The sequence below is a fragment of the Marmota flaviventris genome, chromosome 9, assembly GCF_047511675.1.
Source record: "Marmota flaviventris isolate mMarFla1 chromosome 9, mMarFla1.hap1, whole genome shotgun sequence".
NCBI lineage: Eukaryota > Metazoa > Chordata > Mammalia > Rodentia > Sciuridae > Marmota > Marmota flaviventris.
Window position 1 is genome coordinate 47,489,282 of NC_092506.1, and position 20,104 is coordinate 47,509,385.

General features: G+C 33.8%; 1 protein-coding gene across 6 annotated transcripts in view; it reads left to right on the forward strand.

The window, feature by feature from the left end:
- Window positions 1–20,104, forward strand: part of Sox6 (SRY-box transcription factor 6) — a 577,529-nt gene that overhangs the window by 452,905 nt on the left and 104,520 nt on the right. For all 6 annotated transcript variants that reach the window (XM_071616371.1, XM_071616370.1, XM_071616368.1 and 3 more), the window contains 2 exons: window positions 8,100–8,179; window positions 9,657–9,779. In XM_071616371.1, coding sequence (XP_071472472.1) covers window positions 8,100–8,179; window positions 9,657–9,779 — 203 coding nt within the window. The remainder of the gene's footprint in view (window positions 1–8,099; window positions 8,180–9,656; window positions 9,780–20,104) is intronic.

Genomic DNA, 20,104 nt, shown 5'->3' on the forward strand with positions numbered 1-20,104 from the left:
AAATTAAATTTGGTTAAATACATGAAAGTTCTTTGAAAATTATATAGTACTCACCTTCAGGTAAAATCTGACCTTGATACTGAGTAAATTTAATTGGTCTGTTAAATTGAGTCATTATCCATTATAAATGTGGTCCAACGTTGAACATTAGATCTAACAGTATCACTCTGCTCAATGACCAATTTGACATACCTCACAATTTTACAGTATGTCAAATGCTTCTTTTTATTATTATTGTGGTGAAATATACACAATACTTATCATTTTGGCTATTTGTAATTATGCAACTCAGCATTATTTGCAATGTTGTATAACTGTTACTTCTGTCTATACCTGAGACTTTTTCACATCCCCCTCCCCAAAATGCACAGTCATTAAATGACAACTATCCCTATTTCCCCTAGCCTCTGGTAACTATGGTCTTACTATCTTTCTTTATGAATTTGCCTATTCTAGATCTTCATATGAATGGAATAATATAAAATTTGTCCTTCTGCATCTGGATTATTTCTGTAAGCATAAGGTTTTCAAGGTCCAGCCATATATAGTAGCATACATCAATATTTAATTACTTTTAATGGCTGAATAATATTCTATTGTATGTGTATATCATATCTTGTTTACCCATTCATTGGTTAGGGGACACACTTAAGTAGTTTTTAACTTCTTACTATTGCAAATAATACTTCTTTAATCATTGATACACAAATATCTGTTTGAGTCCCTGCTTTTAGTTTTTTTAGATGTATACCTAAGGGTAGACTTGACAGGTCATATGTAGTTCTATTTCTAATCTTTTGAGAAACTGTAAAACTGTTTTCCACAAGAATCATGCCATTGTACATTTCATCAGCAGTGTAAATGTGTTCTAATTTCCCAATATTCATGCCAATACTTACTTTCCATTTTTTAAAAATACATTTCATTTTAGTCCTTCTAGGAGGTGTGAAAGAAATGTTATTTCTTTGTGGTTTTGATTTACAATTCCCAGTGATTTATGATGTTGAACATCTGTTTAGTTGCTTATTGACCATTTGTATATCTTTTTTGGAAAAGTGTGTTTTTATATACTTTGCCAATTTTTTAATTGGGTAGTTTTTTTTGTCATTGAGTTTTAATTCTTTATATATAATGTATATTAACACCCTTCAGATATATTATTTGCAAATATTTTATTCATTATGTAGATTGTCTTTTAGTTTTTTTATAGTATCTGTTGCACAAAAGTTCTTAATTTTGATGAAATCTAATTTATCTCCTTATTGTTGCCTAAGCTCTTGGTGTCATATTAATGAAATCATTGCCAAATTCAGTGCCATGAAAATTTACCACTATGTTTTCTTCTAAATATTTTATGGTTTAATCTCCTTAATTTAAACCTTTGACCCATTGGAATTAATTTCTGTATTTAATGTAAGGTAAAACCCTATATAAAATATACCAATTGGATATGTATCTTTTTCATGTGGATATATGGTTTTCCCTGCACAATTTATTGAAAAGTCTTATTTTTCCCCATTTAGTAGTACTGGTACCCTTTTAAAAAATGTATTGACCGCATATGGGAGAATTTATTTCTGGGCTGTCTATAAATCTTTTATTATGCCTATGCCATACTGTTTTAATAACTGTAGCTTGGTAGTAAGTTTTAGCTCTTGGGGCCCTTTATAATTCCATATGAAATATTAGAGAACTGACTTTTCCATCTATGTGAAAAATGTTGTAATTTTGATAGGGATTGCACTGAATCTATAGATTTCTTTGGGTATTATTGATATTTTAACAAGTCTTCATATCCATGAACACAGATGCCTCTTTCCATTTATTTTCATCTTATTTAATTCCTTTAAAAAATAAAAATTAATTAACATGTAAAATTGTGGGTATTTGTGGGTTACATTCTTATTATGTTTAGATACATGTATATAATGTATAATGTTCAGTTAGGACAAACATCTGTCTTCTGAAATATGTATCATTTCTTTATGATAAAACATTTAAAATCATTTCTTCTAAATTTATAAGTATGCAGTACATTATCATTCTCTAGTCACTTTCCTGTGCAATAAAATACCGGATCTTATTTCTCCTAATTATAATTTAGTGCCTATTGATCAACCTTTCTCCATGTCTTCCTCCCCCTAATTTCCCTAGCCTCTGGTAATCACCATTCTCTACTCAACTTCTATAAGATCAACTTTTTAAGATTCCAGATATGAGTGAGATTATGTAGTACTTGTTTTTCTATGTCTGGCTTATTTTGCTTAACATAATGACCTTCAGTTCCATGCATGTTGTCACAAAGAATTTCATTTTTTTTAATGGACGAATAATGTTGCATTCTATCAATGTACCACATTTTCTTTATGCATTCATCAGTTGGTGTATACTTAGGTTGTTTCGTGTCTTCTCTATTTCTTTTAGCAATGTTTTTAGATTTGATCATAAGAAGACTTTCACCTCCTTAGTTGGATTTGTTCTTAAATATTTAATTCTTCTATATACCATTAAAATTTTTTCTATACTATTATAAATGAAATTTCTTTTTTCATTTCCTTTTGGATTGTTTATTGCTGGTATATTGAAATGTAACTGATTTTGTGTGTTAATCTTAAACCCTGCAAGTTTACTGAATTTGTTTATTAACTCCAACATCTTTCTCATGGAATTACATTTTTTTCTGTATATAGTTCTGCAACTTTCTATATATCACTTGCAAATAGTAACAGTCTTACCACTTTCTTACCAATGTTGATGCATTTTATTTCCTTTCTTGTCTAAGCACTGGATAGAACTTCCAGCATAACATTGAATATCAGCAGTGAAAGTGTGCATTTTCGTCTTGTTCCTGATCTAAGAGGAAAAGTTTTTAGTCCTCTACCATTGGGTATGATGTTAGTCATGAGTTTTAACCCTTGATAATCCTGAGAAATTTTCTTTCTATTCATAGTTTTATGAGAGTTTTTATCGTGAAAGAGTATTGAAGTTTTGTCAAATGCCTTTTCTGCATCAGTTGAAATGATTATGTGGTTTTATTCCCTTTTTTTCTATTACTGTGATATATTAGATCAGTTTGCTTATGTTGAACTATTCTCTCAAGCCTGGGATAAATACTACTTGTTATGATGAATAATACTTTTAATATACCATTGGATTTGATTTGATTTTGTTGAGGATTTTACATTTATTTCAAAGAGATGTTGGTCTTTATTTTTCTTTTTCCGTGATATATTTCCTGCTTGGTAATTTTGGCCTCAGAGAGCAAATAAGGAAATGTTCCCTCCTCTTGTATTTTTCATAAGAGTTTGAGAAGAATCGATGTTAATTCTTTAAAAGTTTAGCAGAGTTCATGGTGAAGCCGTCTAGGTCAGAGCTTTTCTTTGTTGGAGGTTTTGATTGCTAATTCAACCTCTTGTTATAGGTTTTGAAATTTTCTATTTCAACTTGAATCAGTTACTTTGTTTCAAGAAATTTTTCCATTTCATCTAAATTGTATAATTGGTTGATATATAGTTGTTACACTTGTTATTTAATGCTTCTTTTATTAAGCACCTTTTATTTGTTAAGATATCCCCCGTGTGTGTATTCCCTTTTAACTCTTATAACAACTTTAAGATACATGTGGTAATAAGTGGTATTGTCTCTATTTCATTAGGAGAAAAGAAACTAAAATCCAAAAATGTTAACTTTTCCAAGGACTTAACATCTAGGAAATAGCGGAGACAGAATTCAGACTAAAGTTCTCCAATTTGATATTTCATACTCTTGGGAACATGGTTTCAGAATATCTGACACTTTTTGCTATAAAAATGTGATTTTTATCTGTAAGTTTATCTAAATGACATACAGCCAGCCATTCCTCTCTTCCAGAGTATTTCAAAGTGGAGGTATGTAACTACTATTGGAATATTTGATTAATTAAATCTATCTACTTGCAGTGAAAGTATTATTGGAATTCTTTGATTAGCACCCTCAGTTTTAAATGAGTGTTGAGGTCCAGAAAGAAGAGACTTAGTTTTATGAACATCAGGCATTATTCTGTGTCCTCTTCCTATATGGAGGCCATATCATTGATGAGCTCTCATTAAGGCATGTACTTTGAGTTGTTTTTGTTTGTTTTTTCAGCTGATATCTTATAATGGGGGTGAATTTATATCAGTTCATTCATATTCACTTATTTAATTGCCATTGTGACAAATTCCATAGATATTCAAAAGTCTGAATGAAGCTATGAAATGAATGAAGGAATTAAGATAGATCCCTGGTTCTGAGTCTCTTCAAAGGTATGCAAAACAATGCTGATGAACTTAGAAAAAATCCTGGGATCAAGAATCTTTTCATCATTGATTTTCTCCAATGAATAGAAAAGTACAAATTTAGCCACAGAAATAAGAGCATGGTGATCTCAGAAATATACATCCTAATCCTTTCTAATTTTTTTATCCATTTGTCTTCAGAACAAATTGAAGGTTCTGTTTTTTGAAGTTTTGCTGCAGTGTTATGTTGTACAAAGATATATTCAGACTTATGATATTACCTCAGAGTACGAAGGAGTTGTAATAGTTTGCTATACTGAATACATCCCTCTAGGCAAGACCCATGCAAAATGATATATCCAAGTTTGTATCAGTAGTTGTGATTCAGGTATTTTCACATTGTACCAAGAATGGCAATAGCTCTTAAAAGTGGGGTGCTAGGTGGGCAACTTGTCATCATCCTATGATGCCATCACAATAATTTGTGAGACAGAGATGGATAGCACATTTGGAGGGTGGAATATGAGGTATGAGGCAGGATTCCCATTTAAGTGCAGTTACTGAGGAATTCATGAGTCCTGTCTCTTTGTTCTGTGCTCTTGTTTTGTTTTATCTTGTCTTCTTTTGTTTTCTCTTATACTCCTCACAATATCTCTAAATGACTTCTGCAATGTATTACTATCTGAAATTAATATCTCAAGATACTACAAGTCTCTGATCATTTGTTTTTCTGAAGTATGAAAGTGAATGGACAGAATTTTACCCATAGGATTTTTTGCTCTTTAAAAAACAGAATTTATGTCTGAATTACACACATTAGGAGTTTTCTTCTGGGAGGTACCCTGAGTCTAATGGGTCCTAGGTTCTTCGTATAAGCTTTCTTTCCTCTGTCATTAAGTCCTACTAACTTTTGGCTTCATTTCTGTACTCCAAAATTTTAAGAATTTACTTCTTCTCTTTTAGGGACTCTTGCTGTGGAGCTGCTTTGATTCCAAAAGAATGTTGCCTATTCTAACAAGTAAAATTAATGTCAAGCAAATTTTCCATAGGCCTTTAATCCTGTTTTTGTATTTGGTCTGTAACCTTCAGATAAAAAGTCAACTGGAATATCTAAAAGCCTGGAAAGTTGAATTTACAGAATGGATATTATTTCTCGTATTTATGGTATTTGGAGGTTGTCTTCTTATACTAGAGGTAGCAAGGGCCAGATTACCATAGCGCCTAAAGTCAACCTGTTCCAACAGGCTTCATCTTCCTTTGTGCAAATTTTAAAAGAATAGGTCCTCACGCAAGCATTTCAAATCCAGAGACAAATTTGAAAAAAAAAAATTGCTGCAACATGTTGACTGATTCTTTGCCAAGTCAACCACTGAGAACTTTTTTCAATCAACTCTTACACAGAGAAAATTAGAGGTGGTAGGAGGAAGCGCATGAAACTTCATTATTAAAAACAAAACAAAACAAATAACAAAAAAAACTAAACGTACATTACCCTAAGTCACTCCCCCTCTGAGATTTTTTCTCTCCCATTTTCAACCCTCATCTCCCTCTCCTGCCTTTTCCTTTTTTCCCTCTCTTCTAATCATCTTCTGTGACATACTCTGCTGCTCTAATGTGATCATTTTTACTTTTATTATTGATACAATGATATGTGCCAGAGGAATAGCTTTCTAAAGATCTATTCAGATAGGCAGATTCAAACCCGCAGAAAGGTTAAAAATGTTTTTAAAATATGCTTGTCAACAGTGGGAAGAAAGCTGTTTGTAGCTAGCAGGTGAGCTGGAGAGTACTACAGGGTGTGGTAGAGATAGTAATAAATTAACCGGCAAGCCAAAAACTATATTAAAAAAATCAGCTATTTCATAGCATAGAAGCATGACAGCTATGAAAAAAGGAGTGCCCCGGGGAATTCTTTTAGAGTTTGATTTTTTTAAATATGTTTGACATGAAAAATGTTTTAGTACAAATAAAGCAACTGGTATTAAACTTTACAGGGAGGGGGGTTGTGGTTTAGAGTTATTATGAATAATGCATGATATTTAAAGAAAGAACAGCTCTAAAATGTTCTGGAAGGCAGTCCATGTTGATGGTTGGAATGGTGAGTTTTTTCCCCCTATTTTTGAAACATCATTAATTCAGCATCGTTTTGTGATTTTTTTTAACTTGGTATGATATCAACCAAGGAAATACTATTTGACTTAGATTAGGATTTTTTTTTCTTCAGATAGTTTAGTTTAAATATCAAGAAGATCAGTAGAATTATTTAAGCATAAAGTGACAGTCATTTACTATAAAAAATAATTTGGCCTAGTTATCTTTTTTAAAAAGCTCATATAGTACTGCAAACTAAAATCAACCTCATGGAAGGGGAAAAACAAGATCAGATATTTTGAACATTACTCCATAGGAGATCAGCACAATGTAGTGTTAGTGAATGCATTGTAGCGGCACTCCATATGCAATCAGAAGCCAATTGTTACTGGACTGTGTACAGGCACACACTGTGCTCAATGGTCTGATGAGGTATTATGGATATGATGCAAAGAGACTGTGTAGATTAGAAGCTAACAATTTGTTAAAAGTGAAAGCGACTTAACATTTACATTGGGCCAGCTGAGTAGCACTTCATGTGGCAAGGGGATGAGTTCCAAGAAACCAGGGACACTGGGAAGGCTCCAGGTATTAGTGTCCATGTAGAAAAAAAAAAAGGTTTTATTGCTTTCAGTTGACTACCTTTGTTACTGTGATTCTTTATATAATGTCTCTTCATTATTACATTCAGCTTTCGGTGTAGAAAAGTTCATGCAAAATAGCATAATTATAAATGTCAAAAATGTGTGGAGGAACAGCCTATTAAAATATAGCCTAGAGATAGTACATAACACTGACTTTAAATAAGTAGTGAAGCCAAAGTGACACTACATTTAATCATTGGAATTGTGTAATTTATCCACAAATATTAATTTTTAGTTCAGTTACCATTGTCACAGTATGTTCTTCATCACTCCTTCTTGGCTTTTGGATTATTGGCCACATCCTCAGTTCTTAGGTCACAAAAAGTACTTAGGTCCTCTATTTAGAATGGCTGGAGTTACAAACACATTGAAATGTGACATTGATCTTAGCTAAAACATGCTCAATCTCTACCAGGCTTTTAGTGTAGATATCCCGTGTAAAATGGTGGTTATTTAATAAAATCATTATCAAAGAGTGTTTAATCAGTGCTTTATATGCATGATTTTTGTACTTGTTTCCACTAGTACAGTAATAGAGATTAAACCAAACACACACACACACACACACAACATATATATATATATATTTAAAATATTTATATATATGTAAAATATTCAAGAGGTTATATTTTAAAAATATTTTCTTATAAAATAAAGTTGAGAATTATGGCCAGTCAATAACTGATAGTGGTTTTTGGACTCTAATTCTCTGTGTTGCCTACCAAGCCAAAACTTTTTGTTGTTCTAATAGAAAAGCTTCAGTGGTTTCACAGTGTACTAAGTGTCAGCCTGGCTTTAAGATATTTTTTTTACTCTTAAAAAAAATGATGTATTACAAGATTTGTAATGGAGAGAACATGCTTGAATTGCACATTAAATTTTTTTAACATCACATTCATGTTTTGCCAGTTTGCCTACCAGCTATCTGTTAACAAAAAGTTCCAAGGCAGCACTGCAAGTCTGTGCCCAACTAAGCCTTTTGTTTCTGCAGATGTTTGGGCTTAGAGCGATGTTGTAGAGCTCAGGCAATCCAAGGACCATGTTTGTACTTGTCTGCTGCTATTCCCTATGCATTGTCTAAACCTGTATGCATTGTTCTTTCCGACAGGTGATAACTACCCCGTACAGTTCATTCCATCAACAATGGCAGCTGCTGCTGCTTCTGGACTCAGCCCTTTACAGCTCCAGGTAAGTGCCAGAAAAAAAAAAAAAAAAAGTGGGATATGAGCCAGTATGTTAGTGGAAAACTGCTAACCAGCTGTATGCTAAATAATGGCCTGAATGTTAAATAATTTTTTAAGCATAGCCCAGAAGAATTAACACCTTATGTACTTATCATACTGCAAATAAAAGAAAATCACCAGTTTCACTATTTTTAAAGGAAAAATGATGTTATGACTTAGTACTATGTATTCTCTGTCATATGAGTTCATAGTTTTATAATTTTATGGCTAGTACTTATTGGATATGTTAGGGTTTTTTTTTTCTTATTGACTTTTCATCTGTGTCTTTATTATATCTATATTAGCTTTTACACAGAAGCATCAAAACAGAATAGTGTTGGATATTTTAATTCTTGTGGCTCATAGAATAAGGAGTTGTTATTCCCAAATTGATAATTATTTGGTAAAATGTAAACACATTGCTTGCAAATATATATATCCTTATCTTTTGAGGGTCAAAAAGTCTAGGCATGGTGTCTGATCAAGTTCTCCATTAGTGTTCTTTATATGTAAAGCCAAACTTGGGGAGAAAGTGTATCTTAGAAGCTAAGAGAACATTTATTTGTACGTTATCTTATTTATGGTAAAGAATAGAATCTGGAATAGGACTAGGTATCCTTTATACTGTTTTAGTTCTATTATTTGAATGGGAAATTGACTTGAATATGGATGAATATTTTAATTAATAAAAATAATAAGATCATTAAAATAAAAGTCAATATTTGGTATTTGAATATTTAGAAAAATGACAGTAACTTAAGTTTCCATACAGTTGAAAGTTCCTTAAGGACAGTTTTTATTTATAAAACTTACCGTGATTCTTATTTAGTTCTAGGGAACACCATCTGACCAGGCATATTTATTTTTATGTTGCTAATCCCTATATAGCTTGAAGATAAAATCTGTGCTGCTATCATACCACAAGAAAAGGAAGAAAAAATTACTTTGACTATTGTCAATTGGGCCTGCAAAGAAATAATTTTTTCAATACTTGAAAAGTTTTTTCATAAGCCTCATCCAGGAAGCATAAAGGTATTCCCCATTATGGGCTGCCTAGCAGAACCAGACATTTTGCCTAACAGAACAGTAACCCCACCTTTTTTGCAAATTCATCTTCTACACTAATACTAGAACCTATAGCAGCTGGTAAAAATCTAAAAAGAATCCTCTCTAGTGGTAATTCTAATCTATTTTTCCTTTTCTTAGACCTGTGCTATGGAGTATCTTCTTGATTTAGAGGCAGGAATAAAAAACAAGTACTACAGTTTGATCATATAACCAAGTTCCTGTAAACCACAGAGAGGCTGGGTCTTAAACCTTCTACTTTTCATTCTTTGATCGTCAATACCCTAGATTTAGAAATATGTGTTGTTTCATGAGTTCTGACAGTATGTTTTGTCTTTTGTTTTGTTTTGTTTTTTTCTGAATATGCTACTAAACAGAAGGGTCATGTCTCCCACCCACAAATTAACCCAAGGCTAAAGGGCCTAAGTGACCGTTTTGGCAGGAATTTGGACACCTTTGAACATGGTGGTGGCCACTCTTACAACCACAAACAGATTGAGGTATGAATGCTTCCCTTGGTGCTTCATTGGGTGGGGGACTGGATTGTTTAGTCATATTCTAGGCTTTTTAAAAAGTGGCAAACCCTCAGAGTTTTAGTGGTAAACACTAAACCCTAGTCTTTCACTTTTCTTCATTTCTAAAGAGGCTTTTCTCTTGTTGATTTTCTTTCAGAGAAAAAGGCAAAACCCAAACCAATGCTCTTGAATTAGGTTGTTTATTGCTATGTATATTCAGGCAAATTTTTCACATTATGAGTGTCTTCAAAATCATCCTTTTTCTCCCCTCACTTTTTAACTTTTTCTTTAGTATGGTGTTATACAGTGTTTAAGAAATACTTAAACATTTTTTTAAATTCCATTTGATCACTTAATAACCCTGTCAACCTGATAAAATATAATTCTGCTTGTATAGATGAAATAGCTGAGGTTCAGAGAGGTCAAGTGATTTAACCTGACTATAAAATATTCATTATATTCATTGAGTTAGAATTCTTGTCCAGGATTTCTAGCTTTTCCTGATTTAGGTTTTTTAACAAATTTTTTTCAAGATGAAGTTGGGTATCTGGGCCTGTCTGGTAGTGTTTTGCCCCATAAACTTATGCAATGTTCTTTCATATTTAACCTTCTGGTAAAGCTTCTGTTGTTTTTGTGGGCTAAGTCCTTTTCTGCTATAGAGATCTAGTCTTCCTTGCTCTAATTTCATACTAAATTCCTCTCCTGTATCATTGGAGTTCTTCTTTAGGACTATCAGATGTTGGAAGGTTGCCAGCTATCTGTTGACTACCAAAAAAAAAATGGAAACAGGTTACCCTAGACTTGAAGTACACTTTCATTTTCTGGGTGCGATTTAATACCAAATTTTACCTTCCAACCTAGGATGGGAAACTTAACCCCCACTCCCCAAAAGAAAATAATCCTTTGACATTTTCTTTTCTGTTGCTTTGTATCTATCTTTTTGGAAAATCATAAGGAGTGATCACTCCTTAGAAGGAAGAGAACAAGATCAAAGGGCACCTTAGAAGTCGCCTAAGGAAGAGTCCCAGAGCTTGTTGCCTGCCTCCCTTTTCCCTTTCACTTTGATATGAGAGGGAGATAGGGGGTTTCCACTCAGACATGACTAGACATGTACTGACAGAGTATCTGCTGTCTTCTACTCAGCCAGAAGACATTCCTTTTCTAAGGCTTTCTCCTGGCTATAGAAAGGGTGCCATATTTCAGAGCATTTTGAGAATCTACTATAACTAGAAGAGATAAAGGAAGATAACTGGATATTAGGCACTAGCTCTTCTGTGTGATGACAGTTTGCAACCTTATCCAATCAGGACAGTCAGTGTGAGGAGCTTTTAAGTGCTCTGAAGATTGTGAAAGCAGGTGGCCTTGGTTCAAACTCAAAACTACCTAATCTCTTCTTTTCCCTAATTTTTTCGCTTTATTGGTTTTCCCCCCACCCCTGCTATCACTGACCCCTGATGTGTCAAATCTGGCTTCTGTTGGGTTTCTGGAAATCATGATGTTATACATGTGAGTGCCAGGCTGCACAGTACCATAGCAATGCCTATGTATGAGTACAGCAGATGCCACATGTCTTGTTACTTTCATTACGCTAAATAAGGAGCCCATGAATGCAAGAGCCTTCTTAACTTTGCAGTTTATATTTGGCTGGGTTGAGAGTTTCCTGGGTTTTTGTTTATTTTTGCTCTGTTCTCTTGCCTCCATTTTCTGCACCTTTTTCCTGCATGTCAGGAAACCTTTGATCTGTTTATTTGTATGGTACATTAGTAGGAAAAGATTGACCTTGTTTGAAAGTCAGGTTTCCCCAGCTTCCTGATAGAGTGTGGCATGTTTAATAGTACATCTACACAGTAGATGCCTATATCTATGCTGCTAGACAAAGAGCAAAGGTAGTAGGAAATTTTATAATATGTTGCTTTATTGCTATTCTTTTTGGCTGGGATTGTGGCTCAGTGGTAAAGCGCTTGCCTACTGCACGTGGGACCTGGGTTCGATTCTCAGCACCACATAAAAATAAAGGCATTGTGTTGTGTCCATCTACAAAAAAAAAAAAAAAAAAAATTCATTCTCTCTCTCTCTCTCTCTTAAAAAACAAAACAAAACAAAAAAACAACAACAAAACTCTTCTTTCTTTGCTAGCTAAGGTTTTCTCCCCTCCTTTGACAAGATACAATGTCAGCTCTGTCAACAATAATGATCATGATAAACTTGATAATAAGGAAGTATTACAATTATGTTGACTGGTTTTACTTATACAAAGAGATTCTTCAGGAAAAAAACCATATTGCTTAGCTCAGAATTGGTCTTCTCTGTCTAATGTTACAGTTAATTTGTCCTTTAAGAGTTGTCATTTCTAATATTAATGAGCCTGGATAAATCTGAGCATGTACAGTTATACCCTAGAAGCCTGAAATTTTGTATCAGGTAGAAAAATATAAAAATGTAAAGACCCTTCTTTCATTAACATACTCCAGTCTGTCTTTCTTTAAATCATGAAGAAACAGGAAGGACCATTTTTTACACAATTGTGCTGATCTAAGGCATGGTTTTTTCTGCCTCAGGGGCACAATATGAGGGGAGAGAAGGCCAAAGAATGCTATTTTTAGTTGAACAGTTCAGCAGATGGAGTCGTGAATACTCATATATCTGAAGGTTGAGGGGCTTGAACCATTAATTTTGATAATGTATTTAACCCTGGGAACAATCAGAAACTGTAACTCTAAGGTTACAATGCTTTTGACCTTTAGAGAACAGAGGGCACTTGCTACAGTAAACAATATATTATATTGCTACTTATTCCAATTGTCTCACCCGTATAAATTTCAGGACCAGTTGCCATTTGCTTTCCTCAGCTATGTTAGCATTGGTCCTTAAGTAAGTCAAAAAGAATGTTAAGAAACCGGGACCAGTATAATGAGGCAGTCATGTAAATATGGCCTTTAAATAGCTATGATGTTAGATTGCTTATGAAAAAAAAATTATCAGGAAACAAGCTCCGAATGACTTTTTTTTAATAAAAAGGTAGTTTAAGTGTATTGATTCATATTATGTGGCTACTTTCAATATGATAGTTCCTTAATTTTGTTTTGTTTTATTTTTAATTGGAGTAATGTTGTCTCGTAGCTTATATCAAACACAATCTGGTGCCATATGCAGTGATACACCTGTCTCATGCCTTCCTATTAAATGATGCATGCTTCTCTTTAGCAAATACAGCAGTTAAATATCACACAGCTTAAGAATTTCTAATTAAAATATCTCCACATGTCAGCATATTGGTAATGTATTATTTTAATCCATTTATTTTGTTTATGAAACAGTGACATATGTTTAGATTGTGAAATATATGAGCCTTAAAAATCACTTTATTGAAGAAAATTAATTTCTACAATACTGTCTGGGTAACGTGTTCACTCACCCAGCCAGTCACTGGCGGCACTGCCAGTCTTAATGTTGGGTCGACACACTTACCAGACTCATCCATATAACAGCCTTGGAAAGAAGCATAGCAGGTCTTTTTCTTAGCTCCAAATGATAAGATTTTTTTTTCCTGTAGTTTTTTTCCCTTATTTATTAAGTTGAATCTATCCCTCCAAAACACTTTTTGTTTCCCTTTTAAAAAATACAATGAAGGATGGGTCTGAGTATTTGTATAGGAGATTCTGAAAGACCAATCAAAATTAAAACAAGCTAGTTACCTTTTCAAAGTTAGACACAGTAATTTGTTTGTCAGCAGGAAGATGTTTGGGTCAGCTCTGAGATAAAGTGACTGTCAGCAGTTATTCCTCCAAGACAAGTAATTTCACTCAGTGTATTACTGACAGATTGCTCACTTCTCTGAATCACCAGAGAAAACAAACTTAATATTGTTACAGGCAGAGTTTCTGTCTTCATTAGCTCCAGAGAATGATTTTTATTGAGCATTCAAAGCCCACCAAGCTTTAGTTGGAACATATTTTAACATACTAGTTCTTATAATGATAGTACAGGTAGTTGCCCAAATGAAGGAATTGTATATGGAAATTCAAAAATATCAATATAAGTATATTTTCACTTTTATTTGATGGACCTTCTCTATGGTTTAGGGGAGATTGAGAGGAGTATAACTAGAACCTTAAGAAAACCTATGAACCATAATTTATGTTATTCTTAAATGAAACAAACTCTAACCAAGTTTGCAGAGATGGAGAACAATTCAAGTTTTTGCAAAAGCAAATACAAGCACATATTTTATTTAAATTGTATTGTCAATTTTTATGCTACAAATAGAAAATGAAGAAGTGCCCATCAGCATAGGGAATGCTCTATTTCTATTTCAGTTCCAGCCTAAATTTTTATGATATTGTATTTAGATGCTCTGCTCTGGCTTGTACCATGTCTTCTCATTTGCAATTGTAAACTTGCCTAGTGCTGTGGAGGAATGGGAGTTAGCTTTACTAGGAGGTTTGGGAGGTTGTGATTTCTAATAGAGAAGAGAGTTGAATAAAGAGTTGATTAGAGTAACCTATTACTGGCTACCCAATGGAGAAGGAGGAATGCACTGATTCAAAGCTTGTTTTGAGGATACCAACCGTGGGGCTGTACTTTGAGGGGAAGCTTGCTTTTTTCCTTAATCAGCCTGCATTCACCCCCTCTGACTCTTTTCTTTACTTTTAGAAGTGTGGTAGAACTTGAGAGAATCATTACACCTAGGATTAAATGAGCTGTGAGCTAAGTGAATCAGTTCCACTTGTGGATTCAGAACCTTGCACTGGAGTTTCCACTAGTGCTTTCCTACTATATTGCCTGTCACATTTTCAAAATGCCTTCTTTTTTAATCTTATTACCTTTTACAATGAGAGGCAAGTCTGATACATTACAGTGTAAGTCATGAAACTCAGGGATTTGTCTCTTTCTTTCATTTTGAGAACCCCAATATTGCAAGCAATACAGTGTTTGGTTAAATGAATGAATTTCATCTTTGTGTTCACCTGGCATTCAAGCTTCTTTGAAAACTTAAAAAAAACAAACTATAAAGTGCTCTGTAGGAGGCATTATTTCATGTAAACAACTTTTAATTTCTATATAGGTTTCTTAAGAAAAATTGCAGCTTCCTAGTGAATCTTGATGGAGGCTAAGGAAATAGAGGCAGACAGATTACAGAAGGATGCAAAATATGAAGACAACTCCTAGTTCTTGGGAAATTGGACTTGTTAACAGTCAGTGAAGCAGAAGAAGCCTGTACTTACCCTCAAGTTAAAACATTGGGTAAATTAGATCTTCTTTTGGAAATTTGGTTTTCAGTTAGCTTTAAGGTAATACCTAAAAATTGACTCTCCTCACATAACTTCTGTTATTCACTGTGTTTAATTTTTTGATTGGTGGGATATTCAGCTATACTCACAAGAGATTGTTCAGTGGGAGCCTTGGACTCTTGAATGACAACACCCATGCAGTCTTCTGACTTCCTTAATGTAAGATTTCTATCAGCAGTCATTTAGCTCCAACCCATTAATCAATCCATTCAACGAGCAGCTCCTTGTAGGTAAATATGGTCAGCCTTCCATTATTTGTGGGTTCCACATCTGTGGATTCAACCAACCATGTATCAAAAATATTTAGGAAAAAGATGGCATTTATACTGTATTTAAATAGATTACTTCTAAGATATAATGTTTCCTTGAATAAAAGCAGATATTTCTGTTTCTTTTACCAAATGACTTTAAAAGTATTTTTATTATCTTTTTCAAAGTATATGTACCATATCTGCATGTGTATGTGTTGCAATGAGCTACCTTGGGATTCAGAGAAATGATATGACTTTGGATATATTAGAAAGCCTGAAAGCAAATCATTCTAGTTTTTAAAAAATGCCTTTTTTCCAGTTTCCAATGATAGAGTAAGTCAGGATGTTTAACATTTAGGAAAATTATATCAGAAGAAGATTCAGAAAAATATTTTGACCTCTCAGGTAACAGAATAGACTGAGCAAGACAAAAAAAATTGAAATAATATTTTAATTAAAAGGGATTGAACAGCTATAGTTAGGAGGTTTCCCTCACAGATATGTTTCAGATGCAGTATAGAACTTCTGACCACGGGCACTAGCACCTGATGGTTAACTATTCTCATGATAAGGATTAGGAAAATAACTAGATTCTATTACATATATTCGAAGCTTGCAGGCTACAAATAAAGGATTATTTTCTCAGTTAAATATAAGTAAACATTAAACATCTATTGTACTCTGAACTGAATGCTATGTAGATAAAAACATCATCATATAATCCCTTCTTTATTCTTTTATAATCAATGATAACAGTAGTTATTTTGCATCAAAAAAGATTTAATTAAACATTTTTTTCAGTTTTATAAACAAATTTCTTTATATTGATAATAATTTAATTCAAATTTAGCTAAGTAGATTCATTTCCATTTAATAGACTAATAGTTCTACTTGGAAGCCAAGTAGAACCAAGTAAATATCCCAGTGCCTCCACCCTCTTGGTCATTTGGTGAACAAAGATTTAAACTAGAATTCTTAATATTCAGTAACTTGCATTAAGAATTCATTCATCATTGAGTGTTTCTCTTATAACACCACTATAATATCCATAACCAACTTTTCATTTTGTAACATATAAATTAGCCAAGACCATGATCCTTGGTACCTCATCAGTGATTTCCTTAGAGCTATTGATCTTGAGCAGTAAGAACTAAAACAGAAATAAATAAATGATATATGTTTCTGAAGAAGTTATTACTTAATATATATCCATGTGTCTGACTGTCTCAAAACCTACAAAGTGCAAAGTCTACAGTTTGAAGCAAGTTTAAAACACAGTTGCTTTTCACCTAGAAATTTAATTTGGGGGGAAATACAAAAAGTTTTCACTTAGGGCTAGAGTTGTGGCTCAGTGGTGGAGCACTTGCCTGGCATGTGTGAGGCCCTGGGTTCAATCCTCAGCAACACACATAAACAAATTAATAAATAAAAATAAAAGATTCATTGACAACTAAAAATATATATATTTTAAAAAGTTTTCACTCAAACTCATCTATTCACTTAAAAATTAAAGAATGAAGCATACTTCTGAAATCTTTACTTGAAAACACAATCATTATCTTTGGATGTGACTGTTAAAATAATAACACTGTATCATAAAAGTTGTTTCAAAGTTGTTTTAAATCTATATTTAAAAGAGAGGTGTTGAGGGGCTGTGATTGTGGCTCAGTGGCAGAGCGCTTGCCTTGCATATGTGAGGCACTAGGTTCAATCCTTAGCACCACATAAAAATAAATAAACAAAGGTATTGTGTTCATCTACAACAGAGAGAGAGAGAGAGAGAGAGAGAGAGAGAGAGAGAGAGAGAGAGAGAGAGAGAGAGGTTTTGAGTGACCATGCTCAGGAAATTTGAAAATTTCTATATAATACTATATAATTGCAACTCTATAACATTCTAGAAAAGAAAAAAAAAAAAAAAAAACTATGGAGACAACAACAATTCAGGTAGCCAGGGGGTTGGAGGTGGGGAGTGGGATGATTAGACAGAGCACAGAGGATTCTCATATTCTCTATATGAGACTAAAATGGTAGATGCATATTGAGATACATCTGTCCAAATGCATAGAATGTGCAACATCAAGAGTAATGTTGATGTACACTTTGGACTTTGGTAGCTTATGATATGTAAATATAGGTTCATCAATTGAGACAAATATACCACTGCAATGGGGGAAGTCGATAATGAGAGAGATTATACATGTATGGGACAGGGGGCATATGGAAAATTGCTAGACTTTCTTAGTTTTGCAGTAAAACTAAAACTATTCTAAAAACAAAATCTTTTTTTTTTTTAAAGTTGATAAGCAAATCCAACAATAATAAATTTAATCATTTAGTTATTCAACAGATACTTATTTAGTGCCTGTTATGTACTAGGTCCAATTCTAGACAGTGATTCTCAACTGGGGGCAATTTTCCCCTCCAAGGGTTTGTTTGACAATGTCTGGTGACACTTCTTATTGTTTTGATTAAAGGGGGTTGAAGAGGATTACAACTGGTACTTGGTGAGTAGAGGCCAAGTAGGTGCTGCTAAAACCTGAGATGCATTAGTCAATACCCAATAAAACAAAGCCTCTGCCCTCACAGAGTTTATGTTCTACTGGGGCAAAGAGAAAACAGGGAAAGGAATATACAATAAAAAATTGGAATTGCAAATCTCATATATCTTAACAGAAGTATCTTCACCTACTACCTACCTACCTATCCACCTGAATTTCTATGAGAAGATTTTTAAAAATTAAGATCTGTTTGATTGTTCTCCTCAGTTTTTTGCTTTACTTTAGTCTTCAAAACTAACATTTTTATTCTAGCCAGTGACCTCTGACTAAAACAGGGTGGGGCTCAAGTCCAGGCTTCACCCCCCCACACCCAAATCCTTGGGTTTTGATAAGGGAATATTATTTCTGATCTTTACAGGTCTATCCTTCAGAGTGAAGTAAACATGAAATTTGGTGAAGACCTGGGAGCTGTTCATTAGTTTTTAAAGGATGCTATTTCTTGAGATGCCACAGGATGAATGGAATCAGAACCTATACTTGAGGTGTAAATTAGATATTGCAAAGGAAACATGAATTTCTTTCCAAAACAAAAAAAAAAAAAACAACAAAACTAGATATGAGTAGTGTGAGTATTAAATGTGTATACACATGTGTATACATATGCATATGTATGTAATACCTATTTTATAGTTTAAAAAGCAACTTATATTTAGCATTTATAATAAGTTGTTTTAATATTATCCTCATGTTTTCAGGGAAGAAATTGAAGCTCAGATGAGTTAAGTGACTTGAACCAGATTACTTATCTAGTAAACAAAATAGGACTGTAGTAGATGGTTTAAATGTATTTTAAATTTTATTTCTCAGCCAGAGTCCTTTGCTTTAAATTCTGCTGACTATTAATATGGGAAGCACAAGTCATTTAGAAGATTTCTTGCATAACGTATTCCTCTTTTATGGTGATATTTAAGTGAAGTAAAGGTAATTTAATTAAATTACAAAAGGGAAAGATTTCAAAGTCAACACAGCCTTCTTAGGATCCCAAAGAGTTTATATATTTTTCAAATTTCCAGCTGTCTAGAAGAAACTTCAGGCCTAATAGAATTTTAAAAGGCAAAGAAGTGCTATGACAAAAACTGTCTTATTCTGTAACTTTCCTTTGAGAAAAAATGCCAAGAATGCTTGCACTGAACGCAGGAGCACTATTCTTTAGAGAGTTTCTGGGGCTGTCTTACAATTTCAAAGTTTTGATGAGTGTCCTGGAGTAGCTGGGGATCGTGTCCTTGGCCATCCCTAGCCTGTGCAGCCCTCTGAGCGTGTTCAGCAGGTTGCATGCCAGCAGAGGAAGCAGATGTTCGGCCATACTGGAATGGAGCGCCTGCTGCATCAGGAGCTGGGTATTCCTCTTGACATCTGGACATTGCTGGGTCGGGATGTCTGCCTCAGGCCAGGAGGCTATGGGAGCTGTGGGGCAGAGAGCACAGAGTCTTTGCTGCTCTTTAAGCGATTAGTGCACTGAAGCAGCAATAATGTTGAATTATCGCTTGGCTGCTTTCTTCTCAGGAATCTTGGGACAATGGGAGAGTCAGGAAGGAGTATTTACAGTAAAATCATGTTCAGAGAGACAAGACTAATTATAGAGCATTAAAGAGCCTTATTTTAAATGATTTAATTTACAAATAGCTTTGGACAGTGTATGAAACTTTTTAGAACCATAAACCCAGCAGCTGGAAGAGACTTTTCTAATTTAAAATGACTAATAGAGAAGTACTTCTGCAGCAAGTGTCCAGTGTTAGAGTTTGGTCAAGTTGTGCTACATAAAAGAACAGCATCTGCTAAAATGTGATAATATACTAATACATGTAGATGCTGGGGAAGGTTTCCCTAACTTGAGGGAAAACAAGACTTTTAAGTAAGAAACTGACTGAATTATAATCTGACTGGCTTTTAGTGTTTCACTTTATCACATTGAAAACTGGTCATTTTGTTACCCAAAGCTGAAACCATCTGTTACGCCAATTTCCTTTATGATAAGTGTTATTTAAGCACAATGGATAGTGGGTAGTTTAAAATGTATTTTGTGATGAACAGTTGTCACATTATGTTGCTTTGCCTCTTGTAATTTTTCATTAGTGAGACCTCTGTGCTCAAAGAAGCCTTCTTATGGACAGATTATGGCCATTTGTGTTCAGGGTAATATATTGGAGAAAAACACTGTGCTGCTCTCACTTAACCTCTGGTATTCTAAGGGGGTTATATTTAATTAACAC